At 42.0% G+C, this 21,394-nt stretch overlaps 1 protein-coding gene across 1 annotated transcript in view; it reads right to left on the bottom strand.

Moving 5' to 3' along the window:
• Positions 1–21,394, bottom strand: part of CDKAL1 (CDKAL1 threonylcarbamoyladenosine tRNA methylthiotransferase) — a 538,831-nt gene that overhangs the window by 463,556 nt on the left and 53,881 nt on the right. Inside the window, exon 5 of the mRNA XM_075270938.1 lies at positions 16,660–16,744. Within this exon, the coding sequence (XP_075127039.1) occupies positions 16,660–16,744 (85 nt within the window). The remainder of the gene's footprint in view (positions 1–16,659; positions 16,745–21,394) is intronic.

Genomic DNA, 21,394 nt, shown 5'->3' with positions numbered 1-21,394 from the left:
AAATGATGAGAGGGTGGAAAGACTACAGGCAGGACTTGAGGGATTGTGCCAACTGGCACCACTTCTGAGGCTCAACACACTTCATCACTTTTTAACAACTAGGAACTGGAATAACACTAAGTATCTATTGAAGCATTGCTTGCAAGACAGTTGTAAGATTTAGCACAGTGAGACGCGAGTTAAAAGGTGAAATGTATGTTGCATAAGTCTTGTGTGCATATAATATTAAAGGGGTTATCTAGTTATTTAAAATTGATGTCCTATCTTTAAGTCAGTCGGACACCAGCTCCAAGTCTGCTTTACTACCAGGATAGCCCCATTCTTTCAGTAGCAGCTATGCCAGATACTGTAGTTTTGTCCTAGTCAATGAATCAAAAGAACAAAACACACAAAGTATATATCACAAAGTATTACACAACTTTATTGAAGCATATATTAAAAAGTACACAGAGGATGGGAGTAAAACCACATAGATACAAGACCAACTTCCCAGGAGTACACAGAAGTAGTAGTAGTATGCATAATGGAAAAGAAGCAATAACGTAGATAGGCCCATAAGATTATCAATCATATAGAATACACAGATCACAAATAGTATCTCAAAGAGAACATGGAGTCAAATCAGACAAGAACATACATAATGCAAACAGTAACCCTAAAAATAAACCCAGGACGCAACAGTTTCAGGTCTGAGTAAACCACAAGTTAATCTGTGTACTTGTACCCCATATTGTGTATAGAGTTTGTCCCATTCAAGTAAATGAGACTGAGCTGCATTAACAAACACAGCCATTATTGCTAAACAATAAAGAGACCTTCTCACCCACCATTAGCCAGAGGGCCACAACAGCCGATCGTTGGGGTGCCAGAAATCAAAAAGTTATCTGGTTCATTAAAGTTTAAGTATATGCATGCAACAAGCAGTGTCAATGGGGGGGGGGGGGATAACTAATTTGGACTGCACTGTGCATAGAATCAAGATTCTTTATAAAAAAAAAAAAAGACACCTCATACAATAAAAAAAAAAAAACTTATGTGATGTGATACCATAATACATTGGGATTAATGTAAGGCACATAATGGGGTTACTGACTAATGTAAGGCTCATGGAGGTTCAAAATTGGTATTCTACATGTGAGGAACATGTATTAAGTGAAACAGACAGCATATTTTACCTCTAATAAAGACAACATTGAGGATACTGTGTCACACTGGCCCCAATGTTCTTTGATGCTGGCTGCCCTCACAGTAGGGCATACTTCTAAGTGCCCTAGTACATTTATTCCAGGATGTTATGCCACAGAGAACCCCCAGGGGTGCTGCAACAATTCATGGGGGAATTGGCCACACTTCCCCCTTTAAAGGGGTTGTCCCATCACAAGGATCCTATCTATACTGAGGGGCCACACGGTGGCTCAGTGGTTAGCACTGCAGCCTTGCAGCGCTGGAGGCCTGGTGTTCAAATCCCGCCAAGAGCAAAAAACCATCTGCAAGGAGTTTGCATGTTCTCCCCGTGTTTACATGGATTTCCATCCCATATTCCAAAGACATACTGATAGGGAAAAATGTACATTGTGAGCTCTACGTGGGGCTCACAATCTACATTTAAAAAAAAAAAAAAAAAAAAAAAAAAAAAAAAAAGGATCCTATCTATACTGCTTGTTAATGTGGATGTAAGACTTTTCCTAAATACATTGCTTCAGCAAAACTGCTTTGTTTGTCCACTATCTTACTTTATTCAATTCATTGTTGACACAGCCCTTGACTTATCTGCTCAAAAGTCAAGTGATGTATCTGCTGCTCTCAGGGGGGAGGGAGGAGGGGCTAAATGCATGGGAGCGAGCCTGTGTATCTAGCTATTCCTGTGTATCTAGCTATTCCTGTGTCTATACCACGTGACCTAGCTCCCTGCTCTCAGATAGGGGAAAGGAGCTGCCTTCATTTCTGAACTCGTCTTCTGTTCTCCCATTTATCAGGCTAGCTAATTCAATTGTGTTCATGATGGCAGAGACAGGCAGTCTCTGTATGTAACACAGAATGGAGTTCCTCCTGCCTGTACTTCATAGTCCAATATTGTGCATATAGTGTTTAAGGACCTTTGATGACATCACAGGCCCTTCAGGATCACACTATGCGGTGGGCGGAGCTACACACTAATTTGGGGGAGGAGCTAAACAGCAGGTTGCATGTGAAATCCCGCCCACCAAATGATACAAGAAACCAGGAAGAAAGAAGATTTTACAGCAGTGAATATTGGCGAGTATGCGACGTGGGAATACCCCTTTAATTTCATCCTTAGGATGCCGATGTAGTCTAATAGAACAAAGCGGCAGGAAGGCTTTACCTTCCTGCTTTATCATTCAGGTATCCGCTAGTGATGTCTGCTGAAGACCTGCTATACCGATGTACAGAGAAGAACTGAAGGAGGACCTTAGAGATCCATGGGACCAAGGATGGGTAAGTGGTGTAACTACAGTATGGGGCCAGTGGGGAACATGATCCACTGAGGGACATTATCACTTATCAGGGGGCCACTGGGGGACATTATTATTATTAGGAATAGGAGGTCCAATAGGGAGCATTTACTGTTTTTGTTGGGCCACTAAAGTTTACTTTTGGAGATCCAGTGAGAGCTGCTACATTATTCTACTTGCTGAAAGCTTTATCTTGTATTTTCTAATAAATAAAGTATTGTAAATTAAGTAAAGTATTAATACTGGTTTTAACACATCTATAAAAAGAAGAAAATAGCTATCAGTGCTGCTTTTACTGAATGAGTGTGATCTAGTTCTGGCACATCAGAAAAGAACATTTGGTAAGAAAATCACGTGGATCTTTACCAACACCTCATTTGTCACCGTCCAAAGAGTACACACAAGAGGAAACCAAGAATAAATGTGCAGGACGAAGGAGGAACCACCTGTCCCAACCTTGGCTCTCCATCTGACATCTACAGTTATACATGGGAAAAATCATTGAAAAACACAAGTGAACAAGAGGAATTTGTTTTTGCAAAGAAATAAGTAACTTGTTTTGAAGTATCTGAAGGAAACTAATGAAAAACAGAAAACCAGAAGCAGAAAGGAACAGATTGTTCAGGAAATCAGACAGACGCTGAAGGTAACATCATTCATTTAGTAGGCAGAATGATTGGTCAGATATGAAAAAGACTAAAAATTTGATCTGACATTATAAACATCAATTATATGAAATACATTTAGAAAACGTCCTATATAATGCAGAACGTTATACGAATACTGGAACATATGAGGAATGGTTAAACAGCTACCAGCAGTCGAACAAATTCACAGAAACCAAGTAGTCTATTGCTATAAAGACGCTAGGGAACAATCACCAAACATTTTATGACCATTTTCTTGCATATAAAAAGTACAAATTTTGGCACAAGCTACTTTTACACAAAAAATTGTGATTTACCACCCCCTTTATAAAGTGGGGGGAAAAAAGGAGTGGAATATGGGGAGAGTTACGGCTTCTCACAGACAGATTAACCATCATTTCTAATACTTGCTACATAAAATGGTCTTCATACACTATGAATTAGAGGATATCTGCCCAGCTTTAACACTTGACAAAAAACCTATTAGTATTAGGTTAAAAAGGACTAAATCTGCCTAATACAGTTCCCTTGTAACAACTAAAACAGGCCTACATATGGAAGTAAGTATAGGCAAGGCTGTGCGCTTTGGTCAAAATGAATTATGAGCAACCCCAAATGCCAAACTACCTACCCTTGCTGAATAACCGCTTCCTATGTTATCTAACAAAGTGTCTAAAAGGTATCTTGGGCTCTTTATTAGAGATGAGCGAACACTAAGGGGGCGTTCACACTACCGTCTGTGTCCAACAGGTAGTGTCCGCTCCTAGTGTCCGTTCAAAATCTCGCACAGACATTAGGAGCGGACACTAGCTGTGTCCGTGACACTTGTCATTTATTTAAATGGCGATCGGGTGCGTTCTTTTGCACTCCGTGCCCTTCCTTCACTGTCCGCATGTAAAGATGTCCAACTTTTCCAGCGGACAGAAAAACCCGACGTGCGAGATTTTGAACGGACACTAGCAGCGGACACTACCTGTCAGACACAGACGGTAGTGTGAACGCCCCCTAAAATGTCCGAGGTTCGAAATCCGATTCGAACAGCCGCACACTGTTCGACTGTTCGAACGGATTTCGAACCCCATTATAGTCTATGGGGGGAAATGCTCGTTTCAGGGGTACGCAACATTCGATCAAATTCTACTTACCAAGTCCATGAGTGAGGGTCGGGCTGGATTCTGCTTGAAGTCTTCTCCCGGCGCAGGGTCCCCATGTCTTCTTCCGGGTGGAATGTATAGTATTCTGCCGATCAACGCTGGTTCTGCATCGAACCTTAAACTTCGAACAGCTAGTAGTGTTCGATCGAGTACGAGTATTTCGAATACCGTAGTATTCGATCGAACACCTACTCGATCGAACAATACTTGCTCATCTCTACTCTTTATATGTTTGTTGGAAAAGCAAATATCACAGGGTATAAGGGAGCCCCCTCTTTTCAAGATACACTATATTGCCCTTGGGTCCAATTAATACATAACCTTTATTTCATAAATACTAAAAGTGTTTAACACCCACCTGTGTATGAATGCATATACCTGGAGATCCCAGACACACCCAACTCAATGTGAAATCCTACCGAGTGACATAAAAGCAAAAAATACCTATATCTATTCAGGACTGTAGATTGTTAATCCCTAGCATACAGGTCAATACTGAAAGCCACATTAACCCGTAGGATATATGCTAGCGACTTTGTTGAACATATATGTAGCGGCATTAGCAGATATATTCAGTAATGAGCTATTGGGTGTGGAGTTCTGACTATGGTTTGCCTGGTCAGCCTCTATTGCATATATATGCTCCCCCACGTCAGTCCACTACAATAACCCACATTAGCCTAATACATAAAATCAATCTGCCATGCCCTCCTATGGTTGTCAAAGAGTTAACCTATTCCTCAACGCGTTTCACCATTAAGGATTGTCAGAAACCCTCCACAGCCTCACAGCTCTTACCATAAGGGATAGAGCTGTAGAGGACCTCTAAATCTAGACAAGCCAAAGCTTTACTGCTTGCTATAGAATATCCAACAGTGAATATTTATACACCAGTTTGGACTAACTTAACTTTCTATCATATATATATATATATATATATATATATATATATATATATATATATATATATATATATATATATATATATATATATATATATATACACACACACACACACACACACACACACACAGGTAGTGGTATCACTACAGAGTATTGCCTTGGAGAAGCATCCTTTGAATGACACTTGTGCCTGTATTCACATTGGATGACAAGACTAGGGCCCCGCTTGTGGGTTCCTATAGTTGTAGGATGCTGTATAAGCAAAATTATTGAGGGGTAGGAGATGAAGGGGGAGCCTCAGTGTCCTCCTGAACATCATCGATGTAGCTGGTATGGATTGGCTATGGCACGAGTTTGCCCTGGCCACCCGCTGAGCTAAAATTAAAGAGTCCACATCCCAGTATAATGTGATATAATACAGCCACGCATCAATGCCAAGACAGACATCATTAGGATAAGAGAACATACCCACTGTGCTATTTTCATAGTGGTCCCCTCTCCCTTGCACAATAAATACCTCTAATGAACCTCTAATCCTGCAGCACAGAAGAAACGAAAAAGAAAAAAAAACAACAAAAAAAAAAAACGTTAGGTAGTAAATGTTAGGCACTGTGTATGCAATATGCTGAGGATCTGCCCTCTATTTTGATGGCACCTGGCATGGTGCTACTCCAGAAACACATAAAAAGCCCTTTAGACATCTTATGGCAACCATACCTTGCACAAAAAATAAAGTGAACATAAACGCAAATCTAATTCTTTTCAAACGTAGATTTGGTATTGGGGAGCTCAGATAACCTAAGGACACTCCAAATCATTTAACAGACCCCAACCTCTAAGCCCTGGTTCACATCTGCGTTCGGTATTACATTTGGGGAGTCCGAACACATTAAAAAGCGGTTAGCTAAGAAACCACACGGACCCCATAGACATGCGGAGAGAAGAGTGCTACTTGCAGTACTTTTCTCTCCACATGATTTGTGCGGACACTGAGCGGAAAGCAAACGGACCCCATTATTGTCTATGGGGTCCGTGTGGTTTCTTAACTCACCGTGGACTCCCCAAACGGAATACCGAATGTAGATGTGAACCAGGCCTTAACAAATTTGGTGCATTTTCTTTTTATAAGAAGTTACTTTTATTTGCCGCTTATTGCAAAATAAAACTATGCACATAAAATATACTGTATCATGCAATCTAAAAGTTTGCTTTCCTTCTTAAACCTATGCTAAACATTCATAAATTTAAGTTTAAATTCATGTCTGTCTCCCTGTAATAATCCTGCTAAAGCAAGTTCATACACGTTTTCCTAGGCCCTAACCCTGGCTCAACCAGAAAGGTTTGGCCACATGCCAGCAAATAAATATCCAGTACTATCCGCCAGCTGCTCTACTCTGCTTAACCCCTTCAATGCATCTAGGTGTAGACAGCCAGAAATGGCGGGAAAAAAAAAACAAAAAAACTTGGGTATTCTCAATGTCACCTAACCAACACCCTGGCCCTGTGCAAATACACAATGATAGCTCTTTGGAAGGAAAAAAAAAAAAAAAAAAAAAAAAAACTTCAGAAATGCTAATATCAAGTACAAGGACAACCGAGGCAGGGCATGACACTGGAATACACATCATAGCTCATCAAGCTAAAACAGCTAAAACGGTAAGGTGTGTATATATATATATATATATATATATATATATATATATATATATATATATAATAAATTTTATTTATATAGCGCCAACATATTCCGCGGCGCTGTACAATTTGTAGGGTTCAAATACAGACAGCTCGCAAGAGCTTACAATCTATGAGGTAGAGGGGGTGACAAGAGGTAGCAGGGGCGGCATTGCTTATGCAGAGGTCAGACGCTTTTGTAATAGAGGTGACTGTCATTACACAAACCTAAAACTTTACGAGCCGTCAACAGTTGTGTCCTTTAACATGTGGATGGAGCTTGGACCTGTAAAGTTAGCATGAGATGACATCATATCATGTGGGGAAATGTTGGAGCGGGGACAGAGGAGGGTTAAGGGTTTACGTTAGACATTGTGATAGGCTTGTCTGAAAAGATGCGTCTTTAGTTTGCGTTTGAAACTGTAGAAATTGGGAGTTAATCTGATTGTCTGGGGTAGAGCATTGGGTGTCATCAGCATAAAGATGGTACCTGAAGCCAAATCTGGCAATGGTTTGTCCAATGGGGGCTGTGTAGAGAGAAAAGAGGAGGCGGCCTAGGACCGAGCCCTGAGGAACTCCAACAGCAAGGGAAAGAGGGGAGGAAACAGAGCCTGCAAATGATACACTGAAGGTGCGGTCTGAGAGATAAGAGGAGAACCAGGAGAGCGCAGTGTCCTTGAGGCCAACTGAGCATAGTGAGGAGAAGTTGATGGTCAACAGTGTCAAAAGCTGCAGAGAGGTCCAGAAGAATAAGAAGAGAGAAGTCACCATTGGATTTAGCCATTAGGAGATCATTGGAGACTTTTGTGAGAGGTGTTTCAGTAGAGTGCAGAGCGCGGAAACCAGATTGTAAGGGGTCAAGCAGAGAGTTAGCAGAGAGATAGCGGATTAAACGAGAATAGACCAGGCGTTCCAAGAGTTTAGAGATGAAGGGGAGGTTAGAGATGGGTCTATAGTTAGCAGCTCAGGACGGGTCCAGGGAGGGTTTTTTCAATAGCGGGGTTATAATATGCTTGAAGGAGGATGGGAAGATTCCAGAAGAGAGAGAGAGGTTAAATATTTTAGTAAGGTAAGTAGTGACATATATATATAGCAATAAAGGGGAATAACTACAGAAGAACTCCAAAATGGAAAGTTAGCTCAATAAATCGATTATTTTGCATCCATGCCTGTCTCACACTGACTTTGGCTAAAGGTTATATCACTAACTGTACACTATAGTCAGGATTGCTTGATACGTGATCAAAACCAAAATTCAGTGCCGAGGCATATAAAAAGGGGAAAATCCTACATTAACTTTTCATTAATCTAGGTCTTCGCTACTGTAAATTCTTCTTTCTTCCGGCTTTGTTGCGTCATTGGTGGGCGGGGTTACATATGCAAAGCCAGCGGCGAGAAGTCGTCGTTTCTATGCCGCTGGCCCTGCGTGTGCGCTCCCGATGCAGTTAGGCATCGGACGTACAGCCTTCACAATGCAATACAGACAGGGGAGTGTTAGACGCCGGCACAGGTGCCTGCGACATTGCTACGTTCCTGCCCTGCATGAAGCCAGCAGCGGCAGGAGCGATGCTGCTATTCCGCTCCTGCCGCTATTCTGTTTCCCATGTATCAGACACCTGAGGCACATCTCATTCATTTGATGAAGAACTGTCTATGTTTGCAGAGATATTGGAGGGATGTCCTAGATTTAAAGTGGTTTTTTTCGGTCAAAAAAGTCATTTTTCAAAAAAAAAAAAAGTCTGTCCGTGCTGTCAACTGGTTAATAAATGCTACCAAATACCTTCAGCAGTTTTTTGGTGCTTACTGGGGTTCTCAGTGAGTGCACACCATCCTCTGCATTTGTTTACATCCAGAACTTCCTCTTCCGTGTTTCCTACAAGTTCCAGGATGCCTCACTTCTGCTCCGTCACTCACTGACTGTCCCCCTCCCTTTCTCACACACTCCCCGCTCCCAGTTTCCTTAGCTAGCCCACCCACTACACCCTCAGCCGCCATCATTAGAATCCAAGATCTCATTCACTACACCTCCCTCTCACACTCACTGTCCCCCCTCCCTATCAAAACAGCCCCCCTCCATTTTTCCCGAGCTAGCCCACCCACTTCAACACTAGCAGGCATCTTTTTGACGTTGCCAGGGAGCTCACGCATGTGCAATATCGCGTAATCGCTCGGCAAGTCTATTGCACATTCCTGAGAAGGAAGTTAAGCATGACGGTGAAGGGTGTAGGCAAGGGACAGGAAGTGAGATCTAGGGACGGAAGAAGAGGGGATATAGTATGCGAGAGGGTCACATAATATATCCCCCAATTCCCTTCTTTTCGGAAGTGCCAAGGCTGAGAGTCTCAAGTTTTGCTAATAAGATAAGGATAAATATCAAGTTTTGCTATTAAAAGTGAATTTATAAAGTAGGTGGGGGGTTTAGATTAATGTTAAAATGTTTTGTGGGGGTTTTTTTGTTTTGTTTTTTTAACCCGGACAACCAGAACCCCACTAACCCCTTTGTTAGGATATGTAGCCGATCTTTCTGTGGAAGAGAGCCAGAAGTTGATAATTAATTAATATAAAATAATAAATAAATGGTAGAAGTTGATAATTAATTAATATAAAATAATAAATAAATGGTACATGCACTATCTTCTGGAGGATTCCACCTTGAAAAACCCATTGAAAATCAATGCAAAAAAAAAAAATCCATGTAAACATATTCTTATATAGCCTTTAATCTTTTTGTTTTGCTGTTGATTGTTTATTCCTATTCTCTGTCTGCAAACCTTAAGGCTGAGGCGCCACATTGCGGAAAAACAGCTTTTGTTGCTGCATTTATTTCAAAGCCAGGAAAAAATTCGGCAGACGGTAGAAAAATAAGTACTTCCTATACATTTCTCATTCTTTTTGTAGCCATTCTTGGATTTGGCTCAAAAAAAACGCAGCAAAATTTGCAACAAAAACAGCTACATTTCCTGGGAGTTCAGTTTAAGGACTTTCCCTACAAAGCAAGTTATTTCCTATCTATAGGATGGGGAAAACTTACAGATCTTGGGGGTTCCAACCACTCAGACCCCCACTGATCAGAAGAAAGAGGGAATTTTTTCTCTTGATTTAAATGAAGAGCTCCATTTATTACAACTGGAGTACCATCAAATCTCTCTGAAGTGAATGGAGAGGTGCATGTGCTGCCCGATCATCGCTCTGTTGAGAGCAGAGCGTTAAGATTAGTGGGCTGTCAGAGCGGTCAGACCCACACTGACCTGAAAGTTAACCCATATTCTATGGATAACTTGCTTTGTGGGAAAACCTCTTTAAAAGAAAGAATGTAAAACTATATATAAGCTATCTCAAAAGGTACAGGTCACTTTCACCCCTTAGCGACCCTTGACGTAACTGTACGTCATGGGTCGCATGGGGATGAATGGAGCGAGCTCACACGCTGAGCTCGCTCCATACACGGCAGATGCCAGCTGTATCATACAGCCAGGACCTGCCAATAACAGCAGCGGTCGGTGCCCGAGCCGATCGCTGCTGTTAACCCTTTACACACTGCGGTCAAACGCGACCGCAGCGTGTAAACAGCGCAGGCGGCATGGGCGCCGCCATGTTTCCCCGATCGCCGCCCTCCTGAACGTCACATGAGGGCGGTGATCGGTTGCTATGACAGCCGGAAGCCTATTGAAGGCTTCCAGGCTTGTCTCTGCACAAGATCTATTAGACGATGCCAGAGGCATCGTCTAATAGAAGTGCTGCGATTTTGCTATTCACTGCAATACTGTAGTATTGCAGTGAATAGTATGGGCGATCAGACCCCCTAGGTTTCAAGGTACCTAAGGGGTCTGATCATAAATGTAACAGAAGAAAAAAAAAAGTTTTAAAAGTATTAAAAAAATAAAAAAAATATAAAAGTTCAAATCACCCCCCTTTCCCTACATTAGCTATAAAAGTAATTAAAGAACATTAAACATAAACATATTAGGTATCCCCGCGCTCCAAAATGCCCGAACTATTAGAATATTAAAACATTTATCCCGTACTGCGAACAACGTAGCGGCAAAAAAAAATAAAAACAGCCAAAAAGCGTATATTTCAACACTTTGCCTCTTATAAAAAATTGAATAAAAAGTGATCAAACCATCAGATCTTTCCCCAAATGGTATCAATAGAAACGTCATCTTGTCCCGCATAAAAAGACACCACAACCAGCTCCATACATGGAAATATGAAAAAGTTACAGGTGTTAGAACATGATGACACAAATTTTTTTTTCTATTTTGCAAAGTTTATCATTTTTTTAAAAGTATCAAAACATTTCAAATACTATAAAAATTTGGTATCACCGCGTTCGTACTGACACGTAGAACACAGGTAACATGTCATTTGTACCAAACAGTGAACGCTGTAAAAATTAAACCCATAAGAAAATGGCGCAAATGCATTTTTTCTCCAATTGCACCTCATTCTGAATTTTTTTCCAGCTTCCCAGTACATTGCACAGCATATTGAATGGTGCCATTACAAAGTACAATTTGTCCCGCAAACAATAAGCCATCATGTGACTCTGTGAACTGAAAAATGAAAAAGTTATGGCTCTTGAAATGTGAGGAGGGAAAAACGAAAATGCGAAACCAAAAAATGGCCTGGTCCTTAAGGGGTTAAACTGATGGGTGTTTATAGAAAACACTCCTCTGTTTCTGCTCCACTAAAATGGGCTGGAAAAACAAGCGACGTGGGTATATTTGTAAATTTGACAGCTCAGTAACTTTATTGAACACAATCTGGCATATACACACGACTGTGATTTTATGGTCTTGTGTGCAGGTCGCCAGGCCGGGCTACATCAGATAGGACAGGTACTATTCCTGTCGTATTTTGTGGCCCGTGCTTCCGTGGTTCCTATTCGTTTAATGAAAGGAGCCATGGAAGCACAGCCTGTGCACAGGCGGCACACACAGGGACATCCTTGTGTCCCCCATGTGCAACCTATGGTTTTAAATCACGTCAGGCTGGTGGCAGCATGGTCATAAGTAACTAGCCTAAAAATGCAGCACTGCCCTTACCTCCACTGGGCTATATTAATCTGCTTAAAACAAAGCTTCACCCAAAAGTTTGGCTACATGGCCCATCAATTGGTTTGTAAGTCGGCTAATGGTAACCAAGATTGTAACCCAGCAGTACATCTGGAGGTGGTGGAGCCCCAATCAGAACCTGCAGGGCCTCTTGCCAAAAGGAAAATCGCCTAAAGTTCCTACTTCCCTGGACCCATGAAAGTTACAATTCAGATCTGATAAATTTCCCTTCACCTAACCCCTAAGGAATAGACCAAGTGGTCACTCTACACATCTCTCTGGAGTAACCCATGTCCCTTCTACTTGTCTTGTTTCCCAGGGTCGTATTTCTCGAAATTGTACAGCATTACCATGCTTGCTAATGTGATGGAAGAGAGTACCCACTGTACATTTCAACAGCTACAGCTGACATTTAACATCCCAAATCATCCATGCACAGTCAATACAACTTTAGAAGAGATTTAGGGATGGAAGCGGGATTCACAGTTCATTTCACCTATAGTAACAAGTTCACAAAGTTGTTCAGTTTTTTTTTCAAAACAGCAATATTAAGTCTGCTTTAACAGAACACATCCATTTAGACTTTGCTACCACCAAACGACAGGAAAGATATAAAAGGAATGGAACAAATGATGACAAGAAGGGCACGAAATAAAAACCTGTGGCTCTCCCTGAAGATGCATTTTGGCAAAGAGTCTGCTGTATGTTATTCAGTAGGTTCTTGTGGACGTTCTTTCTATTGTGAGAGAGATAAAAGATGCAGTCTGGAACAGCGAGTCCTCAGCTATTATATCAATACTAATGTACACTGCACTACTTGCTCCCACTCTCTTAAAGCCTCAACAGCTGGACACAATTTCCACAAAGTCGGCAAGTGCACAAGGCTGGCACTTCATGTAAGCACTTATAAACAACACAATAGCTCATATCTTAAGAGCTTTAATAACTTTCCATTTTCTAATATTCAAGCTGAAAGCTACTGGGGTTACTGGGATACAAAGTTATATCAATAAGAGACCTTTTTAAGACTTGCTTTGGTAAAGATATCATATGTAGCCACTCCACATAGATTTTTAATGCAAGAAAATACTTTTCCTTCTCCATCAAGTTTAAATGTCATTGCTTTGAAAGAATTGTTCACTGATCAAATCCAAGGCCATTGAGATACTGATAATCTAGATTATTCCAACCAACACAAGTAACCATGTGCTTCAACTGGAGCAAGTGGGAATGTTAAAGAAACACACTGGCAGCATTCCCATTAGAATAAGTGTGATGCATTATTATGAAGGCCAGGGGTGTCCAGCCTTTCATAACTTGCCGCATTCAGCTTTGAGTTACAATCAGGGGCTTTATTCAGATAAAGAAATAATAGAGATAGATGTATTTATGGTGGAGAAGCAAGAAACATATTTTACAGCAGAAATGCTAATACAGTATCTAAATTGGAACAGTTTGGTGGTTTGGATATGGCTGCAATAACGTCATTTGTCCGTGCAGGTGAACAGAAATGAGGGCTCTAAGGCGAGCCACAGAACTGGGGATCACTAACCATGTGTGGATTCCTAGTCATTAGACACCTCATTTTAAGAAACATTTTAAAGGGCGGCCAATGAAACTAGAGACAAGTCATAACCCATTATTGGGTTGTATTAGAGAGTTCTGATACCTATAATAACTACTCAGATATTTGGCATATGCCAACAAGATCCAAAAGCAAAATACAAAAGTGTTAATACTGTCAGATGTGAGCTGCAAACGTCTTCCATCTATCTTACGTAAGGGCACATATAGGTAACCAGCCTGCCTTTCATATCTGCCAAAACTGCAAATTTAGTAAGTGTACAGAAGACTGAATAAATGGCAGAATAGGTGGGACCTTTTTGGCAGTAAGTCCTAATTATTTGCCATCAGCTTCCTGTGAAATTCTTTTACACCATTCACTAAAACACCACAGAATTTATTGTACAAGTTTATACAAAGATATCAAAAACATTCACAATTTTATTTTGCCCTTTGCCTTGCTGGCCTCAATTTTTGTTGCAGGAATCACATCTCAAAACAGGGACATGTGAGCACTGCAGTGGACGACCTCCTACTCAGCATGATATGCTAGTCAACATAGAGCTTTCTAGTGCATTGTATGCATTGGTTAGGCTTTCTTACTAAATATAACCTGGGTTAAAGAAGACCTTTCATGTTCTCAGGTACATGTGGTTTTATATACCGCTAGAAAGCTGACAGTGCACTGAATTCAGTGCACTATCAGTTTTCCAGTTATGTGCCCTGGGGTTGGAGATATCAGTGCCGTTGCCAATCTCTGTCCACTGTCAGAAGGGCGTTCCTGACAGTCTAGCTGGGCTGTGAGCAACAACCCCCTGACAGTATTCGTCCATAGCCCTGTTCTGAGGGCACGTTCCTTACTGCCCAGCCATGACACTAAGCTGTGAGGAACGCCCCCCACCCCCCAGTACTAGTCTATAGAACTGTGCACTTTCGGCTTTCTAGCAGTCTGTAAAACCACATGTGCCTGCGGACATGAAAGGTCCTCTTAACTGGAGCCATTTATTACCTTTTAGCGTAACTAAAGTTGCTCTGCCTCCATACTGATGCTCAGAGTCTCATTTACATGACCAACACCACTCAATGGACCTGCAGCCCGTATAGAGGGGAATCTGTGAGAGTTGGATCAGCTACAGGGAAGATAGAAGGATGAGGGCCCTGATTATTACCTGGGCCCTGATATAATAATGGGAAGATCAACTCCCATTGCAGGGGGTGGTAGTGGGGAGCAGGAGATTGTAAGTGTCTGAGAATCAAAAGCAGTGCTCCAGGAGCTAACGGCCCTCCCACTGCACCAATTGGGAGTTGTTTATCTCAAAATCTAAAAAAAGAAGCATACATAACAAAGGTATGTTGTTGATCACTGTTAAGTGCTCTAATACAGGGTTGGCAATTAAATATACTTGGGGAGGTATTAGACTCTCTAAACAGATTAAACATGTAAAAGACATGCCTTAAAGGGGTTGTCCCGTCACAAGGATCCTATCTATAATGCTTGTTAATGTGGATGTAAGACTTTTCCTAAATACATTGCTTCAGCAAAACTGCTTTGTTTGGCCACTATCTTACTTTATTCATTTTTTTGTGGCCACAGCCCTGACCTAGCTGCTCCTGAGTCAAGTGATGTGTCTGCTGCTCTCAGGGGGAGGGAGGAGGGGCTAAGTGCACGGGAGCGAGCCTGGAGGGGGGGGGGGGGTAGTTTACCCTTTGGGGGAAGGGGCCGGCAATGCAGAGTTAGACACCGGCACAGGTGGGGGGGGGGGGGCGTAGCAGCGGAACAACAGCATCGCTTCTGCCGCTGCTGGCTTCATGCAGGGCAGAAGCATAGTGATGTTGCTGGCTTCACCTGTGCCGGCGTCTAACTCCCCGGCATCTGCTGTAATAGGCGGATGCTGGGGACTGTTAGATGCCGGCACAGGCACATCGCTATGTTTTTGCCCTGCATGAAGACAGCAGCGGCAGAAGCGATGCTGTTCCGCTCCGCTCCGGGGTCACATATGCAAAGCCAAGCGGCAAGATGCCGCCGGCCCTGCGTGCAAGCTCATACACCAGTCTAACCTTCACAATGCGAATACAGACCCGCAGGGTGTCGGGTCTGTATTTGAATTGTGAAGGGTAGACTGGTGTATGAGCGCGCACGCAGGGCCGGCGGCATCTCGCCGCTTGGCTTTGCATATGTGACCCCGCCCACCAATGACGAAACAAAGCTGGAAGACAGAAGATTTTAGAGGAACGAAGATGGGTGAGTATGCGACGTGGGAGTACCCCTTTAAATATGTCTAATGTATGCAGATCAAATTTTAGCATTCTCACCCATCTTTAGAATGAGGGTTCACTGTTATTCACAGACACTGTAGCTACATCAAATGGAGAAGTGGCTGTGTTCATGCTGTTCTCTCCATTTGCTTCTATATAAATTCAACGAACGGCTATGAGCACATGCAGTAGCTGTAGAAAATGGTTCAGTTGTCTGTGCATGTGTGTCTGTCTATTCACTTCTAGGCCCCACTCCATTCCCTGAAGCCAGGGCACCAAAACTGAACCTACGAGCCATCATTGAGGAAATAGAGTTAGAGTCCCAGAGGTGAAATCCACATTAATCAGACATTCATTGCATATTCTATGAAGCACCAACATATTCCATATCACTGTACAGAGTTTGCATTCACTCATCTCCATGTCATCAATGAAGCCAAATTTGGAATTTAAAAAATTGACAGCTGTAAAAGATAAATCAATGACAAAAGAATTCTTCAAAAAAAAAAAAAAAAGTAAATTACAAACGGGGCTGACCAGGCTCAGAACATTTACACCCAAATCAATCATCTTATACAGTTACTAGAAGCCATATAATAAGTAGGCTGCAGTTCCAGAACTCACTGACAAAATGCACGGAGCTCTGTACACTGTACAGAGTATTCTGTCTGTACAGAGTGGAAGTGGCGCCTGGAACTACAAACCCGCTCCCATTTACTCAAAGAGGAGAAGGGCTCATTTCAGCCATATACTTACTATACGGATTCTGGCTGCTGCATCAGCTAATCGGTTCTGGGTTTGGTGCCAAACCCTGAACATCTCACATGTGGATAGTTCACCAGTATCACAAATGTTCAGATCCTGCGAAACCTCTTTATTAAGATAAATATTCATGTTAACATTAAAAAGATACATGGGTTTAAGAACTCACTTTATGGAGTTTCTGAAGTGATCCTCAGCTGGACTCTTCACTGTGCAACTATTCAGTAGCCACAAATCTGCCTGTTCAGCATGCTCTGCAGGAGAGAAGCACAACTTACATGATATAGAAATAGGGACAAAACAGGGCATAACAATTTACGAAATGTAACTCGACAGTAGTGGTGAACAATGCCACAAGTAAAACAATAAGAAAATTAAAATGTTCACAAAAGGCCTCACTGCAGTTTTGAAAACTACATGGTTTTAGGTTTTTAATGTTACAAGCACAGATTCATCAAAATGGCCTAATGCAAACCGGTTATAGTTGCCAATAGCAACCAATCACAGCAGAGTTTCCATTTTGTATTCTACTCCTGAAAGCTGCATTGTATTTGGCTGTTACATGCTACCAAGACTGTTTTGCTTATACACAGTTTAATAAATCTCCCCCATAGAAAGTAGACTTTTTCTGTGCAGTCTGTCAGCCCTCTTCTCCATCCAGGGTTAGGAGAGATGCCCCTTTCCAGGGTCTGGGATTTTTTTTATCTTTTACAAATGCAGAGAATTTCTGCTCCCACTGCACCAAGCCATCTATGTGCTATAGCAGATACAGTTCCCACTCCCAACTGCGTCTAACTGCTCCCACCTCTTAGTCTATAGCACCTACAAACAAGTTAGTGGTGCAGATTTAAAGTTCAGATTCTCAGCTTTAAAAAGGCATCAGGTTCACAGTTCTAGGGGTTCCACCCAAAATATGACTGTTAGCTGCCAGGATGCTACAACTGATGGAGGCCCCCTACTTCCAGCTCAGTGGTGTAGGCTACATCGCATGCATCCTATGTGCCCATCATTTAATCTGGCCCCGTGTGTCTGTACTCTCCTCAAACACAGAAGTCTATAGAAAGGCGATGAAGGAAGAGGAGGCCGATGCCAGCTAGTGAATTCTTTATTGCCTCATTTTGTACAGTCAGAGTATTATCATGAAAGACAGCAGTGTCACAAGATTTCTTGCTGTAAGTGCACCAGGGTTTATCAGCTGCAGTTATTTCTATGTCTTATCCAGACGACTAGTCCTTTCCCCTTCTCATAGACGACTATATAAAAAGACCTCCTGATAAAAAATGAGAAGGAAACATTTTTTTAACAAGCTATATTACAAATGTACATTCACATGTAATATTCATTTATGAAACGTTATTTTATCCTTGGAGGTACACTTTAAAGGGAGTCTAACACCTGGGCAGGCATATTCAACTGCATCCACCGTGCTATAGTGATATGATGTATGTTTTATTTTTGTAAATTTGGAGGAGAAAAACAACTTTGGAGTCTGATGCAAATGAGGCACCTGGTGCACTGGGGGCGAGCCTTCAGTTACATGGCGCACTGTTCTTGCTACTTAGACCCCTACCATTTCCTGCCTTTGCCACTCTGTGCAGTGGGGCTTATATTCCCCTATCACTGTGAAATACAAGCTATAACGAAATAGGTATACAATCAAAAATGCAAGCAACATGATTAGCTTTTTACTTTTACTACAAACATTCACTATGCAATTCTTCCTAATGGGGTAGAATAAAGGCGCCAGTTTACAAAACCCCTTTCTCCTGACATTTATCTGGAAGAGTTCTGGCTCTTAGGACCACATTTCAGTTTACTGCCAATCAAGTAAAGACTGTAAAATGCCAGCAAGCAAATGTTATGCAAAACCAGAGCAATCTAAGCTACAGCCATTTGCAGACTCACAGTGCACTGTTCACTTTCCCCTCTCCTCAGTTCAAGCTTTCGTGCAGACTTTAGGGCAACAAGTTGTACAATTTTAAATCCTCCTCTGCAGGATCAAATAAATGATCTTTATCTAAATAATCTATATAAGCATTCTGAGTGCAGAACCAGCTGGACATCTTCCAAGACAGCAAAACAGACAAGCATGTTCTCCTGAAATAACCCATCCACAGAACCGCGTCACCAAAGTACAAGGAAACTTCCAGAACTTTAAAAGAGCTTCTACAGGTTTAGCTAAATGTACTGCAAGTAAATCACACACACATTAAGACACAACAAATGTACCCACTATTATTTTGGAGAATACAGTAAAGGGGAGGGGGCTGTTCTTTTATTAGTTATTGCTCTTTCAAACATATACAGTACACTTATTGAAATCTGCTATTTCTATAGATGAAGTTTATGTACTCAACCTCATGTTCAGTTGTGGTCTGCAAATTATCTATATTGAGGAGGAGGGGGGTGAATTACAGTGCAGTTTACATTATCAGGAGATCATGGACATCGGACTACAGAAACAACAAGAATACTTATGTGTGGCCCCATGTACTCGTCCTTTAAAATTCACCATACAAAAGAACTTTAGCACTGGGCCTAAATGGACATTTCTACTACAAATTTTCAGTTTCGAGAAACTATCAGCGGACTTTCCAGAATAATGCCGCAACACTGCAGAGAATGGTAACTGGTGTGAAAACTCACAGCATAAACAGACACGCTGCAGCTTGTGCTACATGTCAGATAGCGTCCTAGGCTTTTCATAACAGCATGTGGATATTTGCTTAAATCTCAAAGAGATTGTGCTATTGCACATTGCAGCGGTTTAGCCTCTGACACATCCATAGCAGATAATTCGCTGCAAATACAACCTGTGTAGATCCAGCCGAAGGGTACCGCTCCATTTCAGAGGGATCATCAGAGATAGCCAAGTGCTGCACTCCCATTGAAATTAATAGAGCACAGCCACGGCTCCATTCAGAATGCTCTGAATAGTGAGACCTGAGCAGCCAAACCCTATGAAAATATGCAAGCTATCTTCTATCCTGTGTATAAGGTATAACTTATCCAGATAGGAAACCTGTGTAATGGCATATCCCTAGTAAAATAACAGCACAGACAGTTCTTACAATCATCCTTGCCAGTATATCATATAACACAACTGTTAAAAATGTAATAGAATGCGGTTTCTAAAAAATCAAAAAGGTAAAGCTGATATATGATCAGTGGGCAGAAAATGAAATAGTCTCATAGCTACTCACTGCCAAACTAGAGTAGAAACACCTACATATATGTCTGGAAAAAATGTTGGTCTGAAAACACCTCTGATTTAACATACAAGAACAAACAGAATTATTCTTAAAGTGGTATTCCCATCCCCAGTATCACATCTAAAGCTGCAGCTTAAAAGGCCTATCCTGTCTACCTACGCAACAACTGCCTGTATGGGCCGTGTCCTATGCCCACACTTTATGATATGGGAGTATGAAGAGCATAAAAGGGTTAAACATTCATTTTACTATACAATCGCTCACACTGCAAATGATGGCTATTTCTGTTGTTCATAGTCAAATGAGAGTCATAGTATTTTGTGTATGTCAACAACAATATTGTACATTTATACAGCACCAACATATTCTGCAGCACTTGACAAATCATGGGTATAAATGTACAGACAATATGAGGCATTACAGAGTAATAAGTCAATTCACACAATAGGAGTGAGGGCCCTGCTTGCAAGAGGTAAAGGGGGTGACAAAATAGGTAACAGCAGTGGCATAGGAGGTAGCATTTCTTATACAGAGGACCAGCTATTTTTATGATAAGGGATATTTTAATTGCACAACTAAAGCTGTATGAGCCATCACCAGCCTGTCTCCTTTTACGTGCAGATCCAAGACAAAGCACTAGAGATGAGCGAGTAGTATTCGATCAAATACCTCCCCGCCATAGGTAGTCGTGTAAGCGGCCGAACACCAAAGGGTTAAACACATCGACCATTCAATGTACTTAACCCCTTGGTGTTCGGCCACTTACAAAAATACCTATGGCGGGGAGGTATTCAATCGAATACTACTCGCTCATCTCTAGGAAGCACTATATGGCTAATGTAGGTACCACTCTGTATATGAAATCACTTAGTTTGAAGTGTAAGGCCTGGTACTATAAATAAATAGATAAATGTGGGGGTTACATAGCATACCAGGCACCAAAACTAACCGCACTGATTGCTCTGGAACGGGGAGCGGAGGTGGGAGATTACATAAACAATTTCATCTGTTCCAGGATCAGTGGAGCAGCAGTTATTTGATGTAAAGGGGTGGTGAAAGGTTCTCTTTAAAGGGATCCTATCATACAAAGCCTTTTTTTTTTGTGAGTAACACGTCGGAAAAGCTTTTAGAAAGGCTATTGTTGTCCAACCTTTCGTTGTCTTCTCCGCGCTGCTGTTCCGTAGGAATCCCAGTTCTTGTCAGTATACAAATCAGATCTCTCGCAGCACTGGGGGCGGGCCCCAGCGCTCAAACAGCACTGGAGGCATCCCCAATGCTGTGAGAGAACTCTCTCCAGTGCCACCTCCATCTTCGTCAGCAGTGTCCTCTTCATCCTCTTCTTCCGGGGGTGGATTGTAACTTCTAGCCCTCGGGCAGAGCAGACTGTGCATGCCCACAGGGCACGAGAAAATGGTCGCTTGCACAGTGTTGAAGATGGAGGCGGCGCTGGAGAGAGTTCTCTCGCAGCATTGGGGACGCCCCCAGTGCTGTTTGAGCGCTGAGGTCCGTCCCCGATGCTGCGAGAGAACTCATTTACATACCGTCGGCACGGAGAAGACAACGAAAGGTAGGGGAAGAATAGCCTTTCTTAAGGCTATTCCGACGTGTTACTCACAAAAAAAAGGCTTTGTATGATAGGATCCCTTTAAGAATTGAATGCCCACTGACACTGAGTTGGGAATCCTGTCTTGC

Source organism: Leptodactylus fuscus, chromosome 4 (assembly GCF_031893055.1).
Source record: "Leptodactylus fuscus isolate aLepFus1 chromosome 4, aLepFus1.hap2, whole genome shotgun sequence".
Lineage (NCBI taxonomy): Eukaryota > Metazoa > Chordata > Amphibia > Anura > Leptodactylidae > Leptodactylus > Leptodactylus fuscus.
The sequence above is the reverse complement of the archived record's forward strand: the minus strand, read 5'-3'. Positions and strand labels throughout refer to the sequence as shown.